Source organism: Physeter macrocephalus, chromosome 8 (genome assembly GCF_002837175.3).
Source record: "Physeter macrocephalus isolate SW-GA chromosome 8, ASM283717v5, whole genome shotgun sequence".
In the NCBI taxonomy this organism is placed as follows: Eukaryota; Metazoa; Chordata; class Mammalia; order Artiodactyla; family Physeteridae; genus Physeter; species Physeter macrocephalus.
In genome coordinates, this window is record NC_041221.1 from 12,611,076 (window position 1) to 12,636,003 (window position 24,928).

Here is a 24,928-nt window from a genome sequence, read left to right on the forward strand (position 1 = left end):
TGGCTCACGGGCCCAGCCGCCCCGCGGCACGTGGGATCCTCCCGGACCGGGGCGCGAACCCGCGTCCCCTGCATCGGCAGGCGGACTCTCAACCACTGCGCCACCAGGGAAGCCCGCCCCTTTTTTGATGTACGAAGTTTGCATAACTATGGCAATCTTTGCAGACCCTTTATAATGCGGTTTTCAAAAAACAGAAAAGGATGGGACAGGAGAGGGTGGGCCTTCATCCACTTGACCAGTGTCTCTAATATCAGTACCAAGGACCAGCCCGCCCCCGTCAACTTAAATAGTACTGATTCCTGTCTTCCTGATTAGGGAAATACACATACGGCTCAAGAAAAAGGCAAGTTATGAAAAGGGAAGAGACCGTTGAAGGGACCTTAGAGAGCGCCTAGAACTGAAGGAGCCAGCGGGGTCGGGAGCCCTCCGCGGGCTCCGGTGGATCCTGGAAGGCCGGGCGTGGATCCTGGGGCCAGTGGGGGCCTGCTGGGGGCGTCGCGGTGCGGCAGCAGCCTGGCGGGCGCGGGGCCCGTGTGGGGACCGGGGCCGCATGCTGAGGGGGCTGTGGCCGCTGGAGGGTCTCCTCCTGGTGGTCACGAGGGTCCCCGTTTAGCCAGGAAGGGATGCGGCTTCCCCGTCGGGGGCTTGGGGCTTAGTGATGAGGGGTCCGGCTCTTCGTGACGCTTTCATCAGTCGCGGTGACTGCCCCTGGGTGAGCCCCGCGCCTGACAGGGCGCACACCCCCCTTATTTAATATCATCGTCACGGCAGTCCTGTGAGCGTCCTTTTGAGGAAACTGGGACTCAGGAGGCTAATTCCTCTATGCGGGCCAGGGCCACCTCAGGGGAATCCCACGGGGTCGGGCTGACTCCAGGGTCCCTGCCCTCGCCCTCCCTGCCACAGGGTCTCTAGGGCGGGGGTAAGAAGCTGGGTACAGTCACAGCATCACACCCAGATTTTCTTCAACACGCAGATTGTCTGACCGGGCACCTTAGACGTGCCTGGATGTGGGTTTGGCCCAACGCAGAACCCCGGGGCTTCTTTGCCTTCTGAGAGAGATAAGACGTCACACCACACGTGGTAGCTTACTTTGTAATGCCTTACAAGGCTTTCACGTGCTTTATTTAGCTCATCTTATTTATAAAACTAGAAGTGGTAACGGCGCTGTTGACCCAAGGAACAGTCTGAATTGTCTATAACCTGTATTCGTTAGCACATTATGAGCAAAACAAAATTCAAATATATTGGCGTGCCTGGAATCGATCACCAGGGGTGATGAATCGTAAAGCGATTCATATTCTCTAATGTCACTTACAGTGACGTGACATGTCATGGTGGCACGAGGCTACTCTGTTTAGACGTAGTTTAACCACTGATGAAACCTTTCATTTTTCTCTGATTTTAGTATGTAGCAAAAAAGGAAAAATAAGCGATAGTGATGAAAACAGGGCTGGCAGGAGGTGGGGTTACAACCTCGCTCTCTTCGGAGAGCTGCTCCAGCGCTAGCCCTGCCTCTTAACTGGAGGCCGATGGACAGGTGGGGCCTGCACGCTGCCCGAGGGACACTCTGGGGGGCTCTTCCCTGGCCCCCCACCCCCGGGCTGGGCCAGAACAAAAGCCTGAAAGCGGAGGGTTCTCGGGGAGAGCCTGAGCTGCAGGGGATCCAAGGTCCCCGAGGGGAGCCGTCACATTGACCGGTCTGAGTGTGAACGTCCAGCCCTCTCTGCACACACGGGACCCAGGAAAAGGAAGCCGTGAAATCCTCAGTGGCGGACAGAAAACAAAGGCTGAACGGCTGGCAGTGCGTACCTTGGCTTTGGGTGGGAAACTTGCTATCTGGAAAGTTCTACCGTTCCCAGTATTCGTATTTAAATAGGACACAACTCCAGTGAAAATCTCAGCAATGTCTTTTTTAACTGAATAAAATAATCTTAGAGTTTATGTGGAAAGAATGACCGAGAATTAATTACCAAGGAAAGTGTGGAAAAGGGAACATTTTTTTAAGCCACTATAATCAAATTATTATGGTCTTGCACGAGGATAGACAAAGAGGTCAGTAGAAAAGTATAGAAAATACGGTGGAAACATACAGTAGAATGGCTGACAGAGGTGATGGGAAAAGTATGGTTCGTCTAATAAATGGTGTTGACACAACTGCAGATTCATCTGGAAGAAATACAGTTGAACCCCTGTCTTATAAAGAATAGATGGATGGATTAAAGATTTAAATGTAAAAAATAAAAAATAAAAATCCAAGAACAAGATGATGTCCATCTTAGGGGTAGGAAGTTGGGAAACCCAAAGGAATGGCGGACGGAGGGGGTGAGGAGGCAGTTCACAGGCAAGGGATATACCACTTTATACCCACAAAGTGGCAAAACGCCTAAAAGAGTAATAGCCCCCGTTGCTGGCAGTGATGGCCGGAGAAGACTTTCAGGTACCGGTGATAGAGACGTGAAGTGTCAGGGCCTTTTGGAAGGCATCTGGGTAACACCTGTTGAAATTAAAAACGCTCGTCCTTCAGTCCTGCTTTTGGGAATCTTGTCCATAAAAATGAAAGCGCCAGCACTTAGGAGTATTTGCATAAGCATCTTTTTTGTAGCATTGTCTGCAATTTTTTTTTAAAGGAAAAAAAAAAAAAAACCCTGGCTATTATGTGAACTTAATCAGCAGCTGAAAGTTTGAATAAATTACGGCACACCCATATTCTGATATGTGCAACTACTTAAAAGAATTAATTAGAGCCAAACCAGTTGACTCAGAGAGATTCCCAGCAGGTATTTTTGAGTAAGAAGAGTCAAGGTGGACATAGGTCCGTGTAGAATGATCCCATTAAAAAAAAATAGACAGTGACCCAAAAGCTTCCCTATGTATTTCTGTACACCTTTGTGAGTGGGTGTACCTTTGCATATGCAGGTGTGTGTCTGGTCCGTTTTCCTGTGGCTCCTGTGAACTGACCACCTCCGGGTGCTATTGTAAATGGGGCCCAGGTTGTCTGTTCTTCCTGTTTTGAGCACTGTCTCATCCACTCTTGCTGCTGTAACAAAATACCATAGACTGTGTGGCTGTAGACAGCAGACCTTTGTTGCTCACAGATCTGAAGGCTGGACATCCCAGATCAGGGTGGGTGCCAGCACGGTCAGTTTCTGGTGAGGGCCCTCTTCCAGCTTGCAGACGGCCGCCTCCTTGTAGCTCCACTTGGTGGCAGGTTGAGGAGCTCTCTGGGGTCCGTTTAAAAAGAGCATTAATCCCATTCATGAGGGCTCCACCCTCGTGACCTGCTAAAGGCCCTGCCTCCTAATACCGTCACCTCAGGGGTTAGGTTTCAACATGTGAATTTGGTGGGAACCAGCATTCAGAGCACAGCACCAGAACTTTCATTTCTCTTCTGGGACTTCTTTCGCATAATGCTTTGGAGAGTTCTTTTAACCCAGAGCTTTATAACAGGAGTCTAAAGGACGAGTTAACATAAATGGACCCACACAACCTAATGAACCCTAGAAAATTTACTAAACATATACACTCTATAGATTATGTACACGCTCACACGGACACACGCGTGCGCGTACGTGCGCACACGCTGGACTCCGTGTGTCGTTGGAGGTGAAGTGAAGCTGACACAAGCCCTCTCCTCCTGATGAGGCCCGGATCCCCGGCTCTCAGTCTCCTCCCTTCTCCCTGTCACCTCCCGGCATCTTCTGGACCCCCTGCCCATTCCCACCGGCCTGTCTCCTCCGTTACAGGCAACGAGCAGCTCGCTGGAGCCTTGGCCAGAGAACTGAAGAGCCCGTGTTTTTGGAATGAATGAGCGAATAAAGAGTTTCTCAGGGTGAAGCTGCTCAAGTTCAGAGTTTAGCGCGTAGAGTCTTCGTTAATGTACATTTATAGAGAAACATTGGTGCCTAAGTGACTGCACGGGCCGGTGTGTGTGGAGCTTACGGGGAACATGTCTGCTGCAGCTCCAGCTGCCCAGTGCCGGGGGTGGAGGGTGCTAGAGAGGGGATCTGTAGATGGGAGGTAAGTGCACACCCCCCGTGTCCCTGCCCCTCCCCGCCACGTGGTGCTTCGTGACGTCATGGCTGTTTTCTGCATCCTTCCATCATGTCCACACCTGTCTTCTCACTCCCCCCACCTTCCAGTCACTGTGGCGTCTTGTGGTTTATTGTGTTGGCGTCTTGCGGTTTATTGTGTTGTTGCCGTTGCTTTGTGTGTTACACAGACATTTTTAAACACTTATGAGCCCCATGCGCCTGGAATGTTCCATTCTGCTCTTCCCCCCTTGGCGTTTCACAACCGTATTCCTCGGCTGCCGCATCGTCTTTTGATTGATCGACTTTTAATCACTGCCTGGTGTATTTTGATTAATTTTATGTGTTACCTGTTGAAAGGCACATGTGTAAGAAATTTGCAAAGGAGACTGCTTTTATGAAAGCAAAGGACTAGCTCCCCACCCCCGAAATGATTTTATAACATGGTAAGAATCAGTTCACCTGGTGAGTTTTTTTTCTGACAAACTAAGTTTATCTTAGTTTCATTAATCCTTAATTTTCCTGCACACACCAGGTTTGGGGAATAAAACTCATTGAAAAGTTAAAATATGGCAGTCTTATTAAAAGCTAACATGTGGTCATTTAAGTATCCTCAGAACTCTTTATGCTCAAGTAATGTTACGTCTTCTATTGCTTTCGCTTCAGCTTTTCAGCGGGGTGGGCTGGAGATTGCATTTCTCACATGAAGGAGGAGGGCTGGGGAGAGAAGGGAGCTGAATGAGATGAGGGCCAGCTGGAGGCCCTGGGGTGCCCCTGTGTGGGCGGACCCCAAACACACAGCTGCCAGTCGCTGAGCCTTTCTGAGGGCTCGGGACCCAGAGAGGAGCTCTCTGCACACACCCCCACGTGCTCATCTTTACAGCAGCGCCGGACGGGCCGCGCTGTGCTGGCTTCTTAAGGGACCGTGGGGAGTCCCCGTGAGTCGGCCGAGGTTGGAAACCGGGACAGCAGCACCAGGGTCCCGGCTCAGAGCCCGTGTCCCTGACCGGCACCTCTCATCCCGGGACAAACCAAAACAGAAAACCTCTTCTGCTTGTTTATGAAACAAAAAGGGATGCTTTCTAATCCTTTATATCCCCCGTGGATGGCGAAGGAGGATGTGGGCCTCCCCGTGGGAGCCGCGCCTATAACGGTCCTCTTCCCGGGCTTCCGTGCAAGGCGTGTGTTAGGAACCCGACGCCAGCCCCGCTCGAGGGCCCCCCTCAGCCCATGGGGGTCCTTGCGTCCTCCCTGCGGCTCCCTTATTGAAAGGTGAATAGACGGCATCAGTGGTGCCTCCGGGCCCGGCTGGCTTCCAAGAGAAGCAGCGGAGAAAGGTGAGCGGACACACCTGACTTCTGAAGGCAAAGAGCAGAAGGAAATGATCACATCAGGCGGGTGGGGAAGTGCCGGAAATCCAGCTTTATGCAGAAAGGCAGGGCTCCCCTGTGTCCCCGTCCAAATTCACAGCCACGTCCACAGTTTCCCAGGCGGGCGGCGAAGGGGCTCCGAGGATCCCAGGATGACAGCGCCCGGCCTCCACCACTGGGGGGTGTGAGCTCGGCTGAGGAGAGCTATTTGCAAAGCGGTACCTTGAGTTCGGAAAGCGGAACCTTGGCTAGTTTTAGCGGAACCTTGTGTGTGGATCGCGGCAGAGCAGCCCAGTGCTGATGACAAAGCCACGTGACCACAGAGTGGCTGGGGGTCCCGCGTGCCGGGCCAGGTCTCAGGGGCGTGTGGCCGTGTAAAATCAGGTGTCCCGCCATGGCTGACCGCAGCCCTAGCAAGGCGGCCTTTTAAAGGGGATCAGCCTCTTTAGTGACCCCCTCCCGAAGAGGCGGGGTACCCACGAAGCGAAGGTGGTGGACAGGCCTCCTGGCTGCCCCCCACCTGGTGGACTGGGGTGCAGCTCCCTGCCCGCCGCCCTGTGTCTTGGCCCCGGGGTAGATGCTCCTTCCGGGGCCAGCCTTCCTCACGGCCCCCCAGGCCCAGCCTCTCTCAGGTCGCAGCTCACTAAAGGACGCCCCTTCAGGACCTCTGCTCCCCCTGAGGGCCACCTCCTTGACCTTGAGGACGCCTCCTTTCTGCCCTCGCTCACACCTGATGGATTGGTTCATCTGAGCCCCGTGTAGCGGAAACCCCAGAAAGCGCCCAGCAGGGGAGAAGTGGGGGCCGGGGCCACCTGGGAGGGGACACGTGTGACCCCCAGGTGGCACCGCAGGCGCATGGAGTCCTGTCCGCTGCCCCTTGTGTTTTAAGGAACAAGTCACCTGTTACTCAGGTCCCCGTAACAGGACGGCCCCGGCTGCCCTGCGGCACTTTTCTGGAAGTGTGGATGCCTCCTTAAGGAGCACCTTGAGCTAGTTTTGGGGGGGCGGGATGACATGTGGTTTGCACATAGTAAAGTGCACAGATCTGCGATGCCTAGCCTGGCAAATATGTACACGCTCACGCAGGAAGTCATCACCTGGGTTAAAGTCCAGCTGGCAGCGGACTCCCTGTGCCTGGCCCCCGTCACTGCTACCCTTCTCTAGGTGACCACCACTCTCAGCTGCATTTCTTTCCCTCCTCCTGAGCTTTGTAAACAGAGCCCTCCCATTTGCGCTCCTTTGTGTCGGGCTTATCTTGTTTCGAGATTCATCCTCGTCCTTGTGTGGGCTTGTAACTTGTAGTCGGTGATAGAAACCCAGCAAGATGAACCCATTCTTCCGTTCTGGGCAGGTGGTCCCCCCTGCTGCCCGGCTGCTCTGAGCAGTCGTCTCTGGGTGGCCCGGTACAGGCTGTGTCGGCTGTGTCTGTGCTCAGGAGGGGACGGCCGCTAGGGAGCTCGAGAAACCGTCCTCACTGGCAGGCACTCTGTGGGTCCCCTAGAGGTGCCGTATCCCCCTAGAACGCAGTCACCCTAGGACGGCTGTAAGGAGAGTGGCGGCTGGGCCCCACCTGAGTGCACTCTCTCTCTCTGGCTTCTGTCCTCCGCATGGGTGTCGCAGGGTGAGCTGCACAGCTACTGCACGGCTTCCTATGAGGGGGAGGTCGGATTCAACAGCCCGAGCCAAAAAGCCGGGGACACCCCCGCTCACCAGCTCCCAGACAACGGGACCGACTGCGGCTGGGCCCCATTTGGTGAGTTCTCCGTCCGTCCGCCTGCTTTCGTCCCGTGGCTGAAGCTGGCCATTCCTGCAGGCCTCCTCCACAGGTGGCAGTCCCCAAGCCGGCTGGCTGCTCTCAGCAGCGGTGACTATGCGGTCAGATGCAGCTGTGCCTCCAGGTGCAAACTAACCTCTCCTCCCAGCAAGCCAGCCTCGCACCTTCAGCTGCTGCACGTTTCCCGTGCCCGTGTGCAGAGGTGTCACTCAGTGGTCAGATCTGCTGAAGGTCATCTGCAGGTTGCATTTGTCCAAGCTGGAAGTTAGGACTTTCAGAGCATAAGCTGTGGGTGGAAAGAAGAGAGCAATCTCAGAGCTGTGGTGTGGGGCTGGCCTGGGGGGCCCGAACCAAAGCCGGTGTCACATGTGAAACAGAACAGAACCCACAAGCTCACCGCCAGCAATGGGGATTTGACCTGATGGGAGTAATGTTTATGTAGCGATTATTGGAAACATGGTGACTTGATTACCAGTTGCTGTGTTTTCTGTGTTCCCTTCTGAGGACACCGCCCAGACGTAGAGAGCAGAGGTCTCGTATGTCATTGTACCTCTCCCGGACATAAATTGGTATTTAGTGAAAAGTAAACAATACTCTCCTTTTCCTGTTGCTTTTCGCCCCATATAGATCAGGACAACTACCAGCAGCTGCTCGGCGCCCTGGACTACTCCTTCCTGTGTGCGTACGCTGTCGGCATGTACCTGAGGTAGGTCTGGCTAAGGCTGCAAGACCCGGCTGGTCCGCTGGGTGCCGAGCGCAGGTACGCTGAAGACGCGGCCCCGCCCGCAGGTGGCTGGTCCTCCAGTCCCTCCTCAGAGACAAGGATGAGGTGGAAGCCAGCACACGGCCCGGGTGTCCTGCTGATCGGGCAGACTGTCCTCGGATGGCTTTCCTGGCCCCGGGGTTGGATGCACCGTGAGCCCTGCCGGGACCCGGTCACTCAGGAGCAGGGCACTGGCAGCTCCCCACCTGGTGAGCACGGCAGAGCATCCTCTTCTCTGGTTTCAGGGACCGCCGTCTCTTTCCTAACCCCGCCTGGCATCAGAGCAGTTCACACAGCGGGTGCTTGGCGTGTCCACCTGGATGCCCTGCTAGGCCGGAACAGAGCCTCCCCTGAGTGCCAGAGGCCGTCCTGCCTGGCGGTGGGAGGTGTGGACCCCAGAGGCACATTGCTGGGATTTGATCCCGGCTTGACTGCTTGCTTGGGTGGCTTTGGACGAGTTACCGCACCTCCTTGGGCCTCAGTTTCCCCTTTGCAAAATGGGGGAAACAGTAGTTCTTAACTCATAGGAGTGTGGTGAGGTTTAAATGAGTTAATACATGCAGAATGCTCAGAACAGGGCCTGGCCCGTGCTGTGTTCCCAGTGTCTGTTACATACGATCATTACCCCATTCTTGATCCAGTTCTGAATTGGCCTAGGGAGGTGGTAAATATTAGTGGGTAATAACAGGACATGCAGTTGGCTGGTTAAAAACTGCTCTTGTGTCAGTCCAGCCAGGTTTAACAAAACAAAACAAAACTTATAGGGACTAAGGCCTTTAGTCCAAAGAAGGCTTTGTTCAGAGACACAGAGTTTTTAGAGCTTTGGGAATCTCTGGAATCCCTTTAAATGTTTACCTTCTTCCCTGACATCCACCCAGACTGTGTTATCACCGAGACCTGGACTCCCCCCTCCAGCTCAGGACCGTCTGGGTGTCTGGTACCCAGACACTGGGTACCATCTGCTGATGGAGTGGCTGTAACCCCTTTGTTGAACTTGCACATCTGCAGAGAGCTGCAGGGCTTGTATGCGTGCGGAATGAATAATACGGGTGCAGCACAGAACAGGAGCCCAGCTGCGGAGAAGGACAGTGTAAGCCTCAGGCGCTTAGGGCGTGGGCTGCAACTGGGTGCCAGCCATATTCCATCCTGCGGTCAGATATTTATGTTCTGAAAACCGCAGTTTTACTGGACACCAATAATCAATAATATAAAAAGACCCCAAGGTTGGAGTGTGTTTTTCTCAGTTACTAGAAAACACTAGTTAAATGTGGTTCTCAGCTGGGAGTGATTTTGTCTCCTAGGAAACATTTATCAATATCTGGAGACAGTTTTGGTCGTCTCAGCTGGAGAAGGGGGCGCTACTGGCATCTAGTGGGCAGAGACGGGGGGGGGTGCCGCTAAGTGTGCTACAGGACGCAAGACAGCCCCTCGCCACAAAGAATTACCTGGCCCGGGCTTCCCTGGTGGCGCAGTGGTTGAGAGTCCGCCTGCCGACGCAGGGGACGCGGGTTCGCGCCCCGGTCCGAGAGGATCCCGCGTGCCGCGGAGCGGCTGGGCCCGTGAGCCGTGGCCGCTGAGCCTGCGCGTCCGGAGCCTGTGCTCCGCAACGGGAGAGGCCACAGCAGAGGGAGGCCCGCATACCACAAAGTAAAAAAAAAAAAGAATTACCCGGCCCAACATGCCAAGGGTGCTGAGGCTAAGAAACCTGGTTTGAATAAAGTGGTTTTATTATTGCTTATTTATTGGCAAAGATCAGTCTTCATGCAGCTCGCCAACGAAGGTTCTTATTAAATCATTTTATTTTATTATGAAATAGTATTATTTATTTCATAATAACCTAATGTGAAATCCACAGTGGACTCGTGACGGGGATGAGGGTGTACCCTGCTTCCTTGCGTGCTTCCTTGCATGGCTTCTTAGTGACGTCATGACACTTTGCTAGTGAGATGGGTGGTGTTAGTGTAGCAGATAACTCAGACGTGGTGGCACCTTCGTTAACCCAGGTCATTGCTGGCAGCTTCAAGCAGGTGTGGCATGGCCTTTATTACCTGTAGGGGCCTGATAACGATGTGGAATGCTGTCCATTCCGTTCGGCCTTTTCTTTAAAACTTTAAAAGAGAGACCAAATTGAGTCCCAGTATTGTCTAAGACTAGAGGACATTTGTAAGCCCCAGCCGATGGCGCTAGCTTGCGGGAGGCCCGTCTGACTCTGGCACTTACTCCGTGACCTTGGGCAGGTCAGCCAGCTCCTCTGGGACATGTTCCCTCTTTTCTGAAGTGAGCAAGATGAAGCAGATAATTCCTTCAGCTCTCCAGTGCTCTCGAGTTTGTATGTGATCAGTTTCTACTCAGCTTAAAATTTGACCTGAATGCTGTTTACAATGTTAAATTACTTCCTCTGCTTCAGTGTTTAATAGGTCATTTGCGTGATACGAGGTTGATCTTTTTTTTCTTTGGTAAATTCTGAAGAAAGATCTCTCTGGGGTATTTGTCCTTGAGATGAAAGACCAGAATTTTGGAGCTGGTTCCCAGAGTACTGTTGACGGGCAGGCAGGCGTCATCCTTCATTACGTTTCATGTTTATCTGACTCCTAGAATGATTACGTGGAAGAAAACGAGACCCACAGGGTGTATGTAAAGATTGCAAAAGGCTCACAGTCGTTTGTGATTGTTCTCCAGCTCTTTCTTCACTTAATAAGTCACAGTGTCAAGCTGTTCCATAGTGACATGTCCCACAAGGCAGTAAAGGACGTATTTCATATGGCATTGGGTAGTGAGGTGTGATGGTGGTAAAGGCCTGTTGAATGTATGTCCCAGTATGAAACTGGAGATGTTCACCCTCGCCGGCAGCACCGGAGCTGTTTGACTGAGCACCCACTACCTGCCAGGCGCTTAACCGAATTTATCTCGTTTGGGCACCCAGGCAGCTCTAGGAAGCAATTCTCCAGAGCGATTAGCTCTTTATGGCGTCACGTTGCCGTTCGAAGGGAGCATGGAGGCTTTGCCCCACGTTTCAGACTTTACCTTTAAAGAAAGGCTCTGTCGTTAAACCACATCACAGTGCTTGTGGCCGGAGGGTCGTTGGCAAGCGCACCTCTGGCCTGCTTAATGCCAGCCTGCGGGCCAGGAGACGCGCTCCTGGTCACAGGCGGCCCCTTTTCATATTTGTCTGCAGTTCGACAGTTGAAATCTTAAAATACTCTATACAGTCACTGGCCGTTGTTTATATAAAACAGGGTTAGCTGGCAGGACAAGTGTCTGGTTTTGTTTTTTTTAATTGGCAGCCATCATATATGTCAGAGTGTTTCAGTTTTATTATTTGACAGTGACTTTTTTTTGTTTTTTTTGTTTGTTGTTTTTTTGCGGCACGCGGGCCTCTCACTGCTGCGGCCTCTCCCGTTGCGGAGCACAGGCTCCGGACGCGCGGGCTCAGCGGCCACGGCTCACGGGCCCAGCCGCTCCGCGGCACGTGGGATCCTCCCGGACCGGGGCGCGAACCCGTGTCCCCTGCATTGGCAGGAGGACTCTCAACCACTGCGCAGGGGGGCCCCTGACAGTGACTTTTGTTAGAAATAGAAAGTCTTCAAAGGTGTTGCCAGTTTCTGGTTAATAAATGCTCCATTGAAAAATAATTGCAATTAAAATTTACTGGAAATTAGAGTGCTTTCAAGTTCTAAAAGCTCAGAGAACAGCATGAAGGCATCCAGAAAGAAATCGCTGGGTCATTTACATTATGGGTGTGTTTGTTTTCTCATATCTGTCTTTCTTTTTTCTCCGTCCTCAGTGGCATAATAGGGGAACGCCTGCCAATTAGGTATTACCTAACGTTCGGAATGGTGGCCAGTGGCGCTTTTACTGCCCTGTTTGGGGTGGGGTATTTCTACAACATCCACAGTTTGGGATTCTACGTGGTGACCCAGGTAAGGTCTGGTCCACGGCTCACCACGTATGGGATTTCCATGATGAGCCAGACGGGGTGTTAACGTCACGGGTCCCAGGCTCTGCCAAGAGAGAACATGGCAGGTGGTGGGAGTGGGCGCGGCACTGTGTCCTGGCAGACACAGGGGCCCATCCAGCCCCTTTCCCCTCCTCTGCTCTGAAGTTCCAGCAGCCGTGAAGTGTTCCTTAGTTTCAGGAGTTGCCGCCTAAAGAATCCTCTTTGTCGGTACCCCAGCAGGGGGATTGAAGCACGAAGCCCTTCTGAGCCCTCCTGCCTTAATTTGGGTGCATTTGAGATGTTCTGTCTTGGGTCAGCCTTGACCGCTCTGGGGTTGGGGGATGAGGGGCGTGGTGAGGGGAGGAGGTCGAGGGGACTTGGGGATTGTCGGCAGTCGGGCAGGGCTGGGGGCAGTCAGTGGTGGCGGGGGGGAAGGCGAGGGCCTAAGGGTGCTGCGGGGGAGCGAGGGCCAGACGAGCACGCGGCGCGGCCCTTCCAGCGGGGCCCAGCGCTTCCCGGACCTCTCGGCTCTGCGCCTCTGCACAGCCCTGTGGGTAATATTGGCCAGAAACGGAAAATGGCTTGAAACGATGATGCTTAGCTTCTGAGGCTCTCCGGACACAGCCCGGGGAAACGCCGCGAGGTCATCGGGGCAAAGCGTATGTCATTTGCTTTTAAAATTTTCACCATAGGGCTTGAAAGACTTTGGCTGTTTTAATTACCAAAGCGATGCCCACTTTATGGTGATGCAGAAAATCAGAGAGAAGGAAACACCTATTTCCCAGAGTCCCAGCACCTTCCTGGAGGGAAGGCTGAGCCTGGCTGGCCCTGAGGCTGGACCAGCGCCTCCCAGTCGGCCTCTGGAGGCTTGTCCTTCCCGGCGGCAGTTGGAGGAGGCTGGCCCTGAGGCCCCTGAGACTAAAGCAGAGCCAGTTGCTGATACACTTCCTAAATCCCTTCTTCAAACAAAAGCTCAGGGCGCTCTTGGCAAGTTGGAGAAATCATTTCTCTAGGCAGTAGGTCAAGGTTCTGCTCCCTTCGGTGGAGCAACGGTACCTTCTTCACGACGTAAGAAGGGAAGACGTGCAATTTACAAGCCACCCTTATGGTATCATCACAGTTCTATAAAAAGGAGAGGGCTCTTCTCTTTTCATCAAGTTTTAGCTTGGGAAGAGAGTGGACAGCTTGGCCCCAAGCTGTTAACAGTAGTTCATCTCCGAGCAAGAGATTTTCTTTTCTTTTTTTTCTCTACTTGCTCTAAAATTTTCACAATAGGCACGTACGACTCTCGTGGTAAGATATATGCGTATATTGTTAAAATACACGACTGGCTGTCGAGGCTCATATCTTATCGGGTTCTGCCCCTTCCTTTTGTGAGAGTCCCCGCTGGGCGCCCAAACCCCTGAGGCCAGGCTCCCGGGTGTGGGTGTCCCCCCTCAGTGGTCTCTTCCTTTGCCCTCTGTCACAGATCGTCAACGGACTGGTACAGACCACCGGCTGGCCCAGCGTCGTCACCTGCCTCGGCAACTGGTTTGGAAAAGGGAGGTGAGGAAGGCAGCCCTGCTTCCAGCAGCATTCGTTTTCAGAAGATTCTGATGAAAACCAGACCGCTTTATGTTTAGTTTTTCTTTAGATGCATTACAGAAAAAAACACGTCAGTCTACTGTATGAAATGAGATGACTGAAACCTCTGGGTCTTGAGGGTCTAAAATTCAGGCGGGCCTCTGTCCCAGGAGATGCCTCCCCCGTTGTGGGCAGGGTGGAGTCTGGGTCATCTACGCAGCCAGCCGGCAGCCCGGGCCTCACCTGGCCTCCTGGGAACCCAGGAGAAGTGCAGTCAGGGCCTTGCCCCAGGCCTTTCGAAGCAGAAGCTACATTTTCAGAGCGCTGAAAGGCGCAGGGAAGTGTGACCTGTCCGGGTCACCCAGGGCCTGGTAGCAGAGCTGTACCCAGCCTCTGGTGACCTCAGTGCGGTCAGATTCCATCGTTACGTCTGTGTGACAGGCAGCACAGCCAGGCCCATGGTTAGGACGTGGTCGAAGATGCTGGGCTAAGATGGCGAAACTAAAACAGGAAACTCACTCATCCAGTCTTATTTAGCCCTGTTCATCTGGCAGGTTCTTCGACGTGAACTTTGGTTAATGGAATATTTCATCAAATGATTGTTTTTAGATTGCAAAGGCACAAATTTAAATTTGGGGCCTTCCAGGAATTCTAGGAAAAGGCCTCTTTCTTCTTTTAATCATAGAATGAATAAGCTCAGAGAGATGTAATTATGCAGCCGGAGGTAAGTGAAGATACTGTCCTCTTGTAAACACCCCTGGTCCCAAGCCTTGCAGAGGTGGTGTGTTGCACTGCCTATTTATCTCTACACCAGCTCTTAACGCTGTGCAGGCACTGCTGTAACCTCACGTACTGATCCATGTAAGCCCCGAGACATCATTTGCCACCTTGTGTTTTGCTGTGTTGCAGGCGAGGTTTGATTATGGGGGTCTGGAATTCCCACACCTCTGTGGGCAACATTCTGGGGTCCTTGATCGCTGGCTACTGGGTGTCCACATGCTGGGGCCTGTCCTTCGTCGTGCCTGGGGCCATCGTGGCAGCCATGGGGATAGTGTGCTTTCTCTTTCTCATTGAACGTAAGTACCGGCGGATGATGACCTCTCCCCGGGAGAGCTTTGCGGTGGGGCGAGTTTAGGACAAGAGGCTGCTGCTGCTTCATCCCAGGCAGGGATGGGGTTGTCCAGCTCTCTCCTGCCAGGAAGACTTCCTTCTTAGGTACAGGCTTCCCTGATGAGCCGTTGCTCTCCTGGCCTTGCTGGATTTCCTGCTGTTTCCTGATTTCTGCAGTAACCGGTGTTGAAACTCCTCGCGCCCTGTCCTCTGGCCCCGCGGCATTGGGCATGCGTGGTCTTCCGCCACGTTGCCCACTGCCCAGCCCACGTGGCTGCACCTGCTCACGCCAGTCTTGCCGCCACAAACTGAAATATGCCTCACCAGCTTGTTTGCCTTCTGATAAGATACATCCTTGACAATGTTTTTGTTTTGTTTTTTTTTTTTTTGTGGTACGCGGGCCTCTCACCGCTGTGGCCTCTCCCGTTGCGGAGCACAGGCTCCGGACGTGCAGGCCCAGCGGCCACGGCTCACGGGCCCAGCCGCTCCGCGGCACGTGGGATCCTCCCGGACCGGGGCACGAACCCGCACACTCCGCACCGGCAGGCGGACTCCCAACCACTGCGCCACCAGGGAAGCCCTGCATATTGAATATTTTTATATCCTGTACCTTTATTCACTTAAATTTAGCCAAATAAGAATTACGTGGGATCTTCCCGGACCGGGGCGCGAACCCGCGTCCCCTGCATCGGCAGGCGGACTCTCAACCACTGCGCCACCAGGGAAGCCCCCTTTTGACAATGTTTTAAGACCGTGACATGACTTCAGATCATATACCTTAATTAGGTAGTGTTGTACCAGAAAATCCAAGCCTTTGTTCCATCCTAGACTCAATCCCAGACTTTTGTTTTAATTGAATTTTAAATGAATTTTTCAAATAGAGATCGGCAGGACAAGCATGCCTAACAATTACACTAATGATAGAGAAGCGGGTGCTGCTTTAGCTGTCACGTGTCAGGGTGCTCTAATCCCACGAGCTACTCTGATGAGTTACATTTCGCGTTTGCCTCTCTGATTTGGCGTAAAGCAAAATAAAATCATATGGTACTAGATAGCAGCTCCCCCACTGTCAGCCCCCAGGTGGGGACGCCCGGGAGCCACGTGACTTCATCCCTGGTGAGCCGTGACTGTAGCTTCAGCTTTGCATTCCGAGTTGCCGGTTTTATCATTCCGAAGGTTAGGGCACGTGAAGTTTCTCACTTCTTTTTTCTTGTTGCTAATGGTAACCTTCATTTTTCAAATAACCGCCTTTTAGTGGAGCACACGTGAGGCTCTCAGGCCAGCGTTGTCCTGTCAGTGAAGAAGGAAGCCAAGGTTAGATGAGGAATCAGACGCCCTGGGTGTGAGGGCGCGGGGGTGCTCAGCTCCCATCTTCACCGTTTTCTCCAGGGGCCCAGTAAGCTTTTAGCAACATCTCGAAATGGCCCAAACAAGTGAATTGTTAAACAGATGGGGGCGCGGGGGGCGCAGAGAGGGTGGGTGTCGTGACTCCCTTGCCGACGTGCCGACCTGTGGCATTAACTGTCGCTTGTGTGTCACCGGAGTTCCGGGAAGGATCATCGTGTCTCCTGGACTCTCCAGGGGCTGCTTCCATACCGTCACCCGGACAACGACGCGCTTCCTCTACGTTAGTGCAGGGACCCCCGCCGCCCCCCGCCCCCACACACACACCGCGTGCCTTCGGCCCGAGGTCCAGAGTCCACGGTGGCTTTTCTTCTCTTCCTCAGCTGATAAAGGGGCGGCTCTGGGGAAGGGCGGAGTGACACGGAACGGAGGGCGTGGCGGTGGACGGGAGCTTGTTTGCCGGCCTGGCCAGGGCTCTCAGCGCGAACCCCACTCGGCTCAGTCATCCTGGGCGGGGCAGGGTTTCCAAGAACGCGGAAGCCCTGGTTTGGTCTTTTATAGTAAAATGAGAGCATCCTCCCCCTGAGCCGCCGCTCCTGCAGCTTCCGAGGGGGCGGGCGAGGCTGGGGGGCTCTCCTGGAGCTGCTTTCCCACCGCTGGCCATCCTCTCACCCCCGCCTCCTGTTTCCATGGTGACCGCGCGGCTCTGCCTCCCTCCCCCCGGCCCCGCCCCCGCCCCGCCCCGGCCCACCCTGGGATCAAGTGCACCCGCTCAGGTTCCCCCAGGCCCTAAGGCGTTCCTGGGAGATGTACTGGTACCGACTCGGCACCGATGAGCACTCGTGCCGCCTCCTGGGCCTCAGCGGCCGCTGAGCACGGACGGGGTCCTGGGGGGCCGCGGGCCGCGGGGAGGGCGCTGTGGGCTGAGTCGGGCCAGAGGCCGTTCTCCCCTCCTCTCTGCCCATCACATTCCTCTGGGCCGTGGTGGTTCTTTCTACCTGGAGTCTCAGCCTTTAGCCGTTACGTGTTGAAGGTAAATATGTTCAGGGTTGTGCAAGACCGTTGAGTTCCGTGTCCCCGTTCCTCATGAGGCCGCCAGAGGGTGCCCCTCACTGGTCCTCCTTTCCTGCCCGCGCGCCTGCGCCCTCCTGCCGCTCTCCCCGTGGCTGGGGCAGGGCTCCTGGGGTCCCGCGAGCATCGCTCAGTCACCTGGTCCTTGCTCTCCGCCTTGGGCCGTCACCTCTCCCCGGACTGGCCGGCTTTGTCAGCCCAGCCTCGGCTGCTCCTTCGGCCCTTGCCCGGCCTCCGCCCAGGCCACCAGGGCCCAGCTTGTGCGGCCTGGGGCACCTTCTGGCCTTGGCGTTTCCCCACCTTCCCGCCGGACGTCTTCCTCTTGAGCTCAGGCTCTGGAGGCCCTGCTCTGCGCACGTGACCTTGACAGGACGCCGGCCGACCGTGCCTCTGACGCTTCCCTTTGGGGGCAGCTCCTGCAGCCGGCGTCACGGGAGGAGGCGTTTCTGTGGCCCCCTAACCCTCCCACGCTGGGACCCGGCACCCAGGGCCCCGTGTCCACGAGTGTCTCAGCGAACGGAGAAGCCGGTTCGCCGGCTCGGACACCCTTACCCCTCCTCCTCGCTCAGCCCGAGCCAGGCCCTTGCGAACAAGCCCCAGGAGCGCCCCTTCTCGTGACCAGCAGCGAGGGACCGGCTCGCCCCGTTCCTCCTTCCCGCCGGGGCTGGGCCCAGGGGACAGGGCACCCCATCCACAGGCCCCTCCAGGGCCGCCTGGGAAGCTGCCCTCAGACGTGCCCCAGCCGAGGGTCACTGGTACTAATGTCCTGCAGGGTCAAAGCCCAGGAAAAGCCATGTCCTGGGGACCAGCCACACCCCATCGAGACTGACCCTGGGGCTCACTGCACACCCCCAGGGCCATCGGGACCACCGGGGCTCCCCAGGCCCCCCCCTCCGCAGAGGGCAGCGGGGAGGAGCCTCCAGCCCCGGGGCGCACGTGGTCCAGGGGCCCCTCCGCGGCGGCACCCTCTGTATCTCGCGGGAGGGAACGCCGCTGTGGGAAGTTTAAAGCCCTGTGGCTCGGTTTGTGTTTCAGGGCAGTTAAACCGTCTCACCAAAAATTATAAATAAGACCCGGGTTCTGGGTGATGGGGAAGGAGCAAAGCTGTTAAAAGGCGGCTGTCTAGATTCTCAAGAAGTGGGGTTTGCTTGTCGGCGCTACTCGTGGCCCTAAGCCCGGCTCTCATTCCCGGGTCACACCGGCGTGATTTTAAAGTACGAAGATGAACAAAGCCTGGCTTCTGGTTTTGTTCGCTTCCTCGTGTCCTTCCCTCTGTCGACAAAAGGTTAAGCAGTGGATCTAAGAAAAAATTGGGAAATTTTATTCAAGGCAAAGGTGAGGATTCTAACCCAGGAAGAGCATCTCAGAAAGCTCTGAGGACTGTTCCGCCCATTAGATGTCAAGACACAGTTATGTAAGTCTTTTGAGACAGAGGGGTTATTGACAGTTTACATAACCCAGGTCTAAGTGGCATCGTGGTGGGCCATGTGACCCCTTACCAGACGAGGAAGGAATGTTGTCTTTAAGGAGTTGCCTTGTGGATGCTGGGAGGATGTTGCTCCCGTCGGCTGAGCAGGTATTCCTGCTCATGGGGGCGCTTTGGTCGATTCCTAACGCGGATACATGATGCACGGTGCGGGGGAGAGGACGCCAAAGGGCAGAGAATCATTTTTACGTGTAAGTTTTTCTTGTCTTGCCGCACAGCATGAATTGTATTCCGCACCTCCTTGCATTTAGGTAAAAGGCATTTTGTTCTATCTCGGGGTAGATGTTTTGTGCCCGCTAGTTTTACTTCTAGTGAATTCCATAACATTAAGTGACTCATCCCAAATGTTACTCAGAGCCCCGCTACTCTGATCTACTGGTCATGTTTTTCTAGTTCCTTCTGATACTTAGCCTTCAAATGTGTCTTACATGGCTTGTCACCATAGTGTACTTATGCTCTGCTTATTTTTATCTGTAAACTATTTTCCGTATTGCAAAGCAGGCTTCTTACTCGTGACGATTTGCGTTTGTCGGTGCTGGTTTCGTACTCTCCCGGCTTCGGCACGTGGGGATCAGGCAGTCACGGGGCCCGAGTGAGGGAAGGGGCGCGTGTGGGTTCTTGCGGGGGTGGCCGAGCTACGCCCTCACCCCACCAAACATGCTGCCTCGTGCATCGTCTTTTTGCTTAAATTGTTGCTAATTTAGTAAAAGTATCAGAGGGTGCCTTGTTTTGGTTTACTTTCTTGTGTCGGAGGAAACACCCAGCCCTGGTTCACACTGTTGCGTGTTTGGCGTTTCAGATCCGAAGGACATCGCCTGTTCCTCCTCCCTGGCCATGGTAAGGACGTGCCCCCTGCTTCTCGTGTCTTCAGTGTGGTGTGCCGCCTGCCAGGAGTCTGATGACTGTCCTGTCAGTGGGTAACAAAAGTATGGACACAGGTCCTGCCCTCAAAATACCGGCAGTTTTAGAAAAAGATGAATCACAATGATAACAACCCAAACCAGATGAGAAGCTTGCTGCGGTCTGGGTTGGGGACTCAGAGAGCGACCAGGAGCTGGGGGCCGGCCGGGCCTCACAAGGGGCGGGGACATCATACCTTTCCTGGGCGGGTGTCGTGGTGTGACTACAGGATGATGCAAAGCTGAGCTGGCTGACGTCACTTGAACCTGGCGTCCGCACCTGGCAGGTGGCCCGTTAGGACCGCCCAGCGCCAGGACCACATTCCCTGGGTCATTGTCACCGCTCGCCGCCACCCCTTGCCTGACCTGCTCACGCCCAGCTGGTGAGCGACCCTGCGGTCTGCGCGGCCCTGGGAGGGCGCTTGCCCCGCCGGCGTCCGCAGAGGTCTCTGCCTGCCCCCAGGTAACAGTAACTCTGGGAGCTGCCCAGGCCAGCTCCTGTCCCCTGGCCTCAGGGCCTTGCTCCTGCAGTCCCCTCCCCTGGCCTTCGGCTTGCCCTCTCTCCTCTGTCGCTCCCAGCAGGGGTGTCACCCTCGCAGCCGGTTTCCTGCTTACCTTAGAGTAGATCCCCCCGAGTCATGCTCCCTGACTTCCCTCGCCCGGCTCCCCTCCTGTCCTCCGGCCTCCACCGCTCTGCCAGAGCCACCTGCCAGGGCCCCCAGCGGCATGGTCTGGCCGCGTGTGGTCAGCGCTCTGGCCTCACCCCTGACCTGTCACCGGCGTGTGATGTGGTTGTCTCCTCCCTCCATGAGATGCTCCCTTTGGGGGCTTGTAACACGCTCTCCTGCTTCTCTGGTAACATGCCGAGCGCTTTGCTGGCCCTACGCTGCCAGACCCCCAAACGTGGGAGCCCCCTGGCCTGGTCCTTGGCCCCTTCTCTCCTCGTTCCTGCTCTCACCGTAGGAGATCCTGCGTGGGCCTGGGGCGTTCAGCATATCCTCACGGCACCTCTGTGTGCGTTGATATGGAGTCCCCACAGAGCTGGGGCTCCTCTTCCTCTTTCTTCCTCTCAGGGGTCGGTCAGAGGGAGAGATTGGACTGATTTCTGGGGGCGTTTCATCAGCTTCTGCCACAGCCCCAAAGCTCTCTTTCCCACGGGAACTCTACTCACTTCCTGTAGGGCCCTGGAGAGACCCGTGTCACAGGGCCTTCTTGAGGGGCCCCAGAGCCTGGGGAACTGAGGGCAAGCTTGACTGGTTCTCTATCTGCTCTGTCCTTTTGCACCTCCCCCTTATCATAAGCGGAGCTTCTGTGCAAAGCCGGATGCACTTGCGAGACATTTCACAGGTGCTGACTTCTAAGTAGAGCCGTGTCCTGGGAATTTCCCATCTGAAGGTGTTATTTTCAGCATCAAGTTCTTATCTTTTCCAGTTCTTTAAAGTTTTCGTTATGGAAATTTTAAAACACGTAAAAAGGTAAAAAGAATAGTATCATGAACCCGCATGTACCCGTCACCCTGCCAGTCTTATTTCATCAGTACCCCTTCTAATACTCCCTCCTTCTCCTCGTGATTTATTTTGTAAGCAAATACCAATCATCATATTATTTTGTGTCCGACTATTTCAGTGTATGTTTCTAAACTCCAAGGACTCTTTTATTACAAACAAACAAACAAACAACAAAATAGCGTCACTATACCATTAGCAGACCTAAAGACCAACAGTAAAGAATAGAAAAAAAAAAATAGAGATAATCAATTAAGCCTGACGACTGAAAAAACACACAACCTAAACGTTCTGAGTAATGTTTATTCAGGGACCTAACTGAGGACTGTAGCCCAGGAGACAGCCTCTCAGTAGCTCTGAGGAACTGTTCCAAAGAGGTAAGGTAGGAGCCAGGATACATAGGACCTTTTGCTGAAAAAAAAGAAAAAAAAGCCATGTAGTCAAACAGCGAAAGATTACTGTGAATCACAAAAAACAGACATCTCAAGTTAATGATTTTATTGCTTGTCTCTGTATGGGAAGATGCAGGGGTCTGGGCTCATTGAAATTATTCCTTAGATATGCATCTTAACTACCTAGGGCCAGCATCCTGTTTCTCTCCTTCCTGAATTCCCCTCAGGGCACACAGTTGGGAGGGGCTGAGGTGGGGACTGCAGTGGCTGATAGCTTGGTGGCAGCAACATTCTTTGTTCACTGAAACGGCAGACAACATTTTTTGTCCACAAGCCAAAATTTGTTCTTCAAAAAGATCAACAAAATTGACAATCCTTTAGACTGACCAAGGAAAAAATGATTCACATTATCAAAATCTGGAATGAGAGAGGGGACGTTACTACCAACTTCATAGAAAGAAAAAGAATTATAAAGGAATACTATGAACAACTGTATGCTAACAAGTTGGGTAACTTAGAATAAATGGGAAAATTCCTAGAAAGATATAAACTACCAAAACTGACTCAAGAGGTAGAAAACCTGAATACACCTATAACAAGGAAAGAAACTGAATTATTAATTTAAAAATGGACTATGAAGAAAATCCCAGGACTAGATGGCTTCATTGGTGAATTCTATCAGACATTTAAAGAAAAATTAGCACCAACTATTCACAAGCTCTTCCAAAAAATAAGAGAACACTCCCCATTCACTCTCTGAGGTATTATCCTGATAACGTAAGGAGACATCACAAGAAAACTATAGACCAAGCTCTCTTATGAATGTACATGCAAAACTCAACAAAATACTAATCCAGCAACATATAAAAAGGATTAAATATCACGATCAAATGGGATTTATTCCAGGAATATACAGTTGGTTTAACATCTGAAAATCAATTAATGTAATACTCCACATGAATAGAATACAGGACAAAAACCATAGGGTCATTTCAATAGAAGCAGAAAAAGCATTCGACAAAATCCAACACCCCTTCATAATGAAACACTCAACAAACTAGGAATAGCAAGGAACTGCCTCAACCAGATAAAGAATATCTATAAAAAGCCACAGCTAACGTCATACTTATTGGTGAAAGCTTGGATGCTTTCCCCGTAACATCAGGAACAAGACAAAGATACCTGCTCTCACCATTTCTATTTAACATTGTACAGGAGGTTCTAGCCAGAGCATTTTAGGCAAGAAAGTGAAATAAAAGACATGCAGATTGGACAAGAAGAAGTAAAAGTGCCTCTATTTGCAGATGACATCATCTTGTATATAGAAAATCCCAAGGAATCCACCAAAAAGCTATTCGAGCTAATTAAAAAGTTAGCAAGGTTGCAGGATACAAGATCAGTATATAAAAATCAATTATATTTCTATACATTAGCCATGAACAATCCAAAAATGAAAGTAAAAAAACTTCATTAACAGCAGCATCAAAAGGAATAAAAAACTCAGGAATAAATTTAACCAAGGAAGTACAAGACTGATACATTGCAAACTACAAAACATTGTTGAAAGCAGTTAAAGAAGACCTAAATAAATGAACAGACACCCTATGTTCACTGACAGGAAGATTTAATACTGTCAAGATGGCAATATTGCCCAAAAGTGATCTACGGATTCAGTGTAATCTATATCAAAACCCCAGCTGGCTTCTTGGCAGAAATTGACAAGCCGATCCTTGGTTTCATATGAAAATTTAAGGAATCCAGAGTAGCCAAAAGAACCCTGGAAAAGAACAGAGTTGGATGTACACTTCCCAACTTCAAAACTTACTACAAAGCTGCAGTATTCAAGACTCTGTATTACTATCATAAGGGTAGACATACAGATCAATGGAATAGAGCTGAATTCAGAAATTAAACCCTCATGCTTATGGTCAATTGTTTTTTGACAAGGCGCTAGGACCATTCAGTGGGGAAAGGATAATCTTTTTAACACCTGGTGCTGGGACAGCTGGGTATCCACAGGCAAAGAGTGAATTTGGAACTGTTTGTCACGGCATACACAACATTTAAATGCATCAAAGACCTAAATGTGAGAGCTAAAACTATAAAACTCCTAGAAGAAAATATAGGAGGACATCTTCATGACCTTGGATTAAGCAAAGCCTTCTTAGATATGACACCAAAAGCACAAGGGGTGGAAGGAAAAATAGATAAATTGGACTTCACTGAATTTAAAACTTTTATGCTTCAAAGGGTACCATCAAGAAAGTGAAAATACAGCCCAAAGAATGGGAGACAATATGTGCAAGTCATATATCTGATGAAAGACTCGTATCTAGAATACATAAAGAACACTTAGAACTCGATAATAAAAAGACAAGCTAGTTTAAAAAGGGGCAAAGGATCTGAAGAGACATTTTGCCAGAGAAGATAAATAAATGGCCAGTAAGCACATGAAAAGATGTTTAATATCATTGGCCATCAGGGAAATGTAATCAAAATCACAATGAGATACCACTTCAGATCCACTAATAAGGCTAGAATCAAAAAGACAGATAATAATAAACTGGAACCCTCATACACTGCTGGTGAGGATGTTAAAATGGTGCAACCACTTTGGAAAACAGCCTGGCAATTCCTCAAAAGGTTAAGCATAGAGTCACCATATGACCCAGCAATTTCACTCCTAGGTATATCCAAGAGAAATTAAAACATACGTTCATTGTACAGATACACACACACACACACACACACACCCCACACACAGACACACACACACACCACACACAGAGACACACAGACACACACACACACGTGGCCCCAGTGGTCGAGCTCTGTCTTGTCTGGCAAGCCATGCTCTCCTTCTATATGGAGGGTGTTTTCTTCCTTCTGAATCAATCTGCTGTTGTAGGAAGGGACTCTGTTTTTCACTGGTTAGAGGAATAGTCGCTTAGAAATGTCAAAGCCGTTAAGGAAAGTCAAGTTGCCGTGATCGGCGGTTTTATGTTTCTTTATTCCTCGGTCTTGGATTATTCCTCAGGAAAGGATTTTATTTTCACCCTGTTATCTGAGGGTCTGGAGCCTTGAGATTAAACTGATTAGCCTTTGTTTTGTTTTAATCATTTGTCTTATTTTCCCTTGATAGCATTTTTGTGAAGATATTTAGTGTCCTTGCTGCAGTGAGTTTAGGTGTAATTTCTGTCCAGTGATTCGGTAATTGCTCTAATTAAATTTTTTCCTCCCAGCATCCAAAAGGCTACGAGAACGGCACGCACAGATTTCGGCTGCAGAAGCAAGTGCTAACCGAGGAGAGGAACAAACCTCTGGTGAGTTGCACACGAGGCCGCTTGGCAGGAAGGCAGAGTCCTGCCTCAGTGACATCTGTCACAGACATCCAGGGTCTCGTATTTCTTCAGTTTGCCTTTGTTAGTTTGTAAATCAAATTTGTAAGCGTTTCATTTATCCGACAACTGTCTGCAGCATTCAGGGTTGCAGCACCTGTGCTATGACCATCAGTCCCAGTGTCCTGTGGAACTCACATCCCGGGGCGGGACAAGTGTGGGGTAGAGAGAAAACCAGCAGCCAGAGCCACCCAGAGAGGACTGAGCAGGCACTAATTCAGGCCTGGTCCTGGGAGCTCCCCTGAGCTGGTGGCTCTGCGTGGAGCTGTCAAGGAGGTGAGGAGTGAG

General features: G+C 52.2%; 1 protein-coding gene across 5 annotated transcripts in view; it reads left to right on the forward strand.

Moving 5' to 3' along the window:
* SLC37A1 (solute carrier family 37 member 1) overlaps positions 1–24,928 on the forward strand; it is a 61,640-nt gene that overhangs the window by 17,290 nt on the left and 19,422 nt on the right. For 4 of the 5 annotated variants that reach the window (XM_055086437.1, XM_055086435.1, XM_055086436.1 and 1 more), the window contains 7 exons: positions 7,019–7,151; positions 7,800–7,878; positions 11,720–11,855; positions 13,341–13,417; positions 14,345–14,511; positions 19,246–19,283; positions 24,485–24,565. In XM_055086437.1, the coding sequence (XP_054942412.1) occupies positions 7,019–7,151; positions 7,800–7,878; positions 11,720–11,855; positions 13,341–13,417; positions 14,345–14,511; positions 19,246–19,283; positions 24,485–24,565 (711 nt within the window). The remainder of the gene's footprint in view (positions 1–7,018; positions 7,152–7,799; positions 7,879–11,719; positions 11,856–13,340; positions 13,418–14,344; positions 14,512–19,245; positions 19,284–24,484; positions 24,566–24,928) is intronic. The other variant, XM_055086438.1, reaches the window with a different exon arrangement.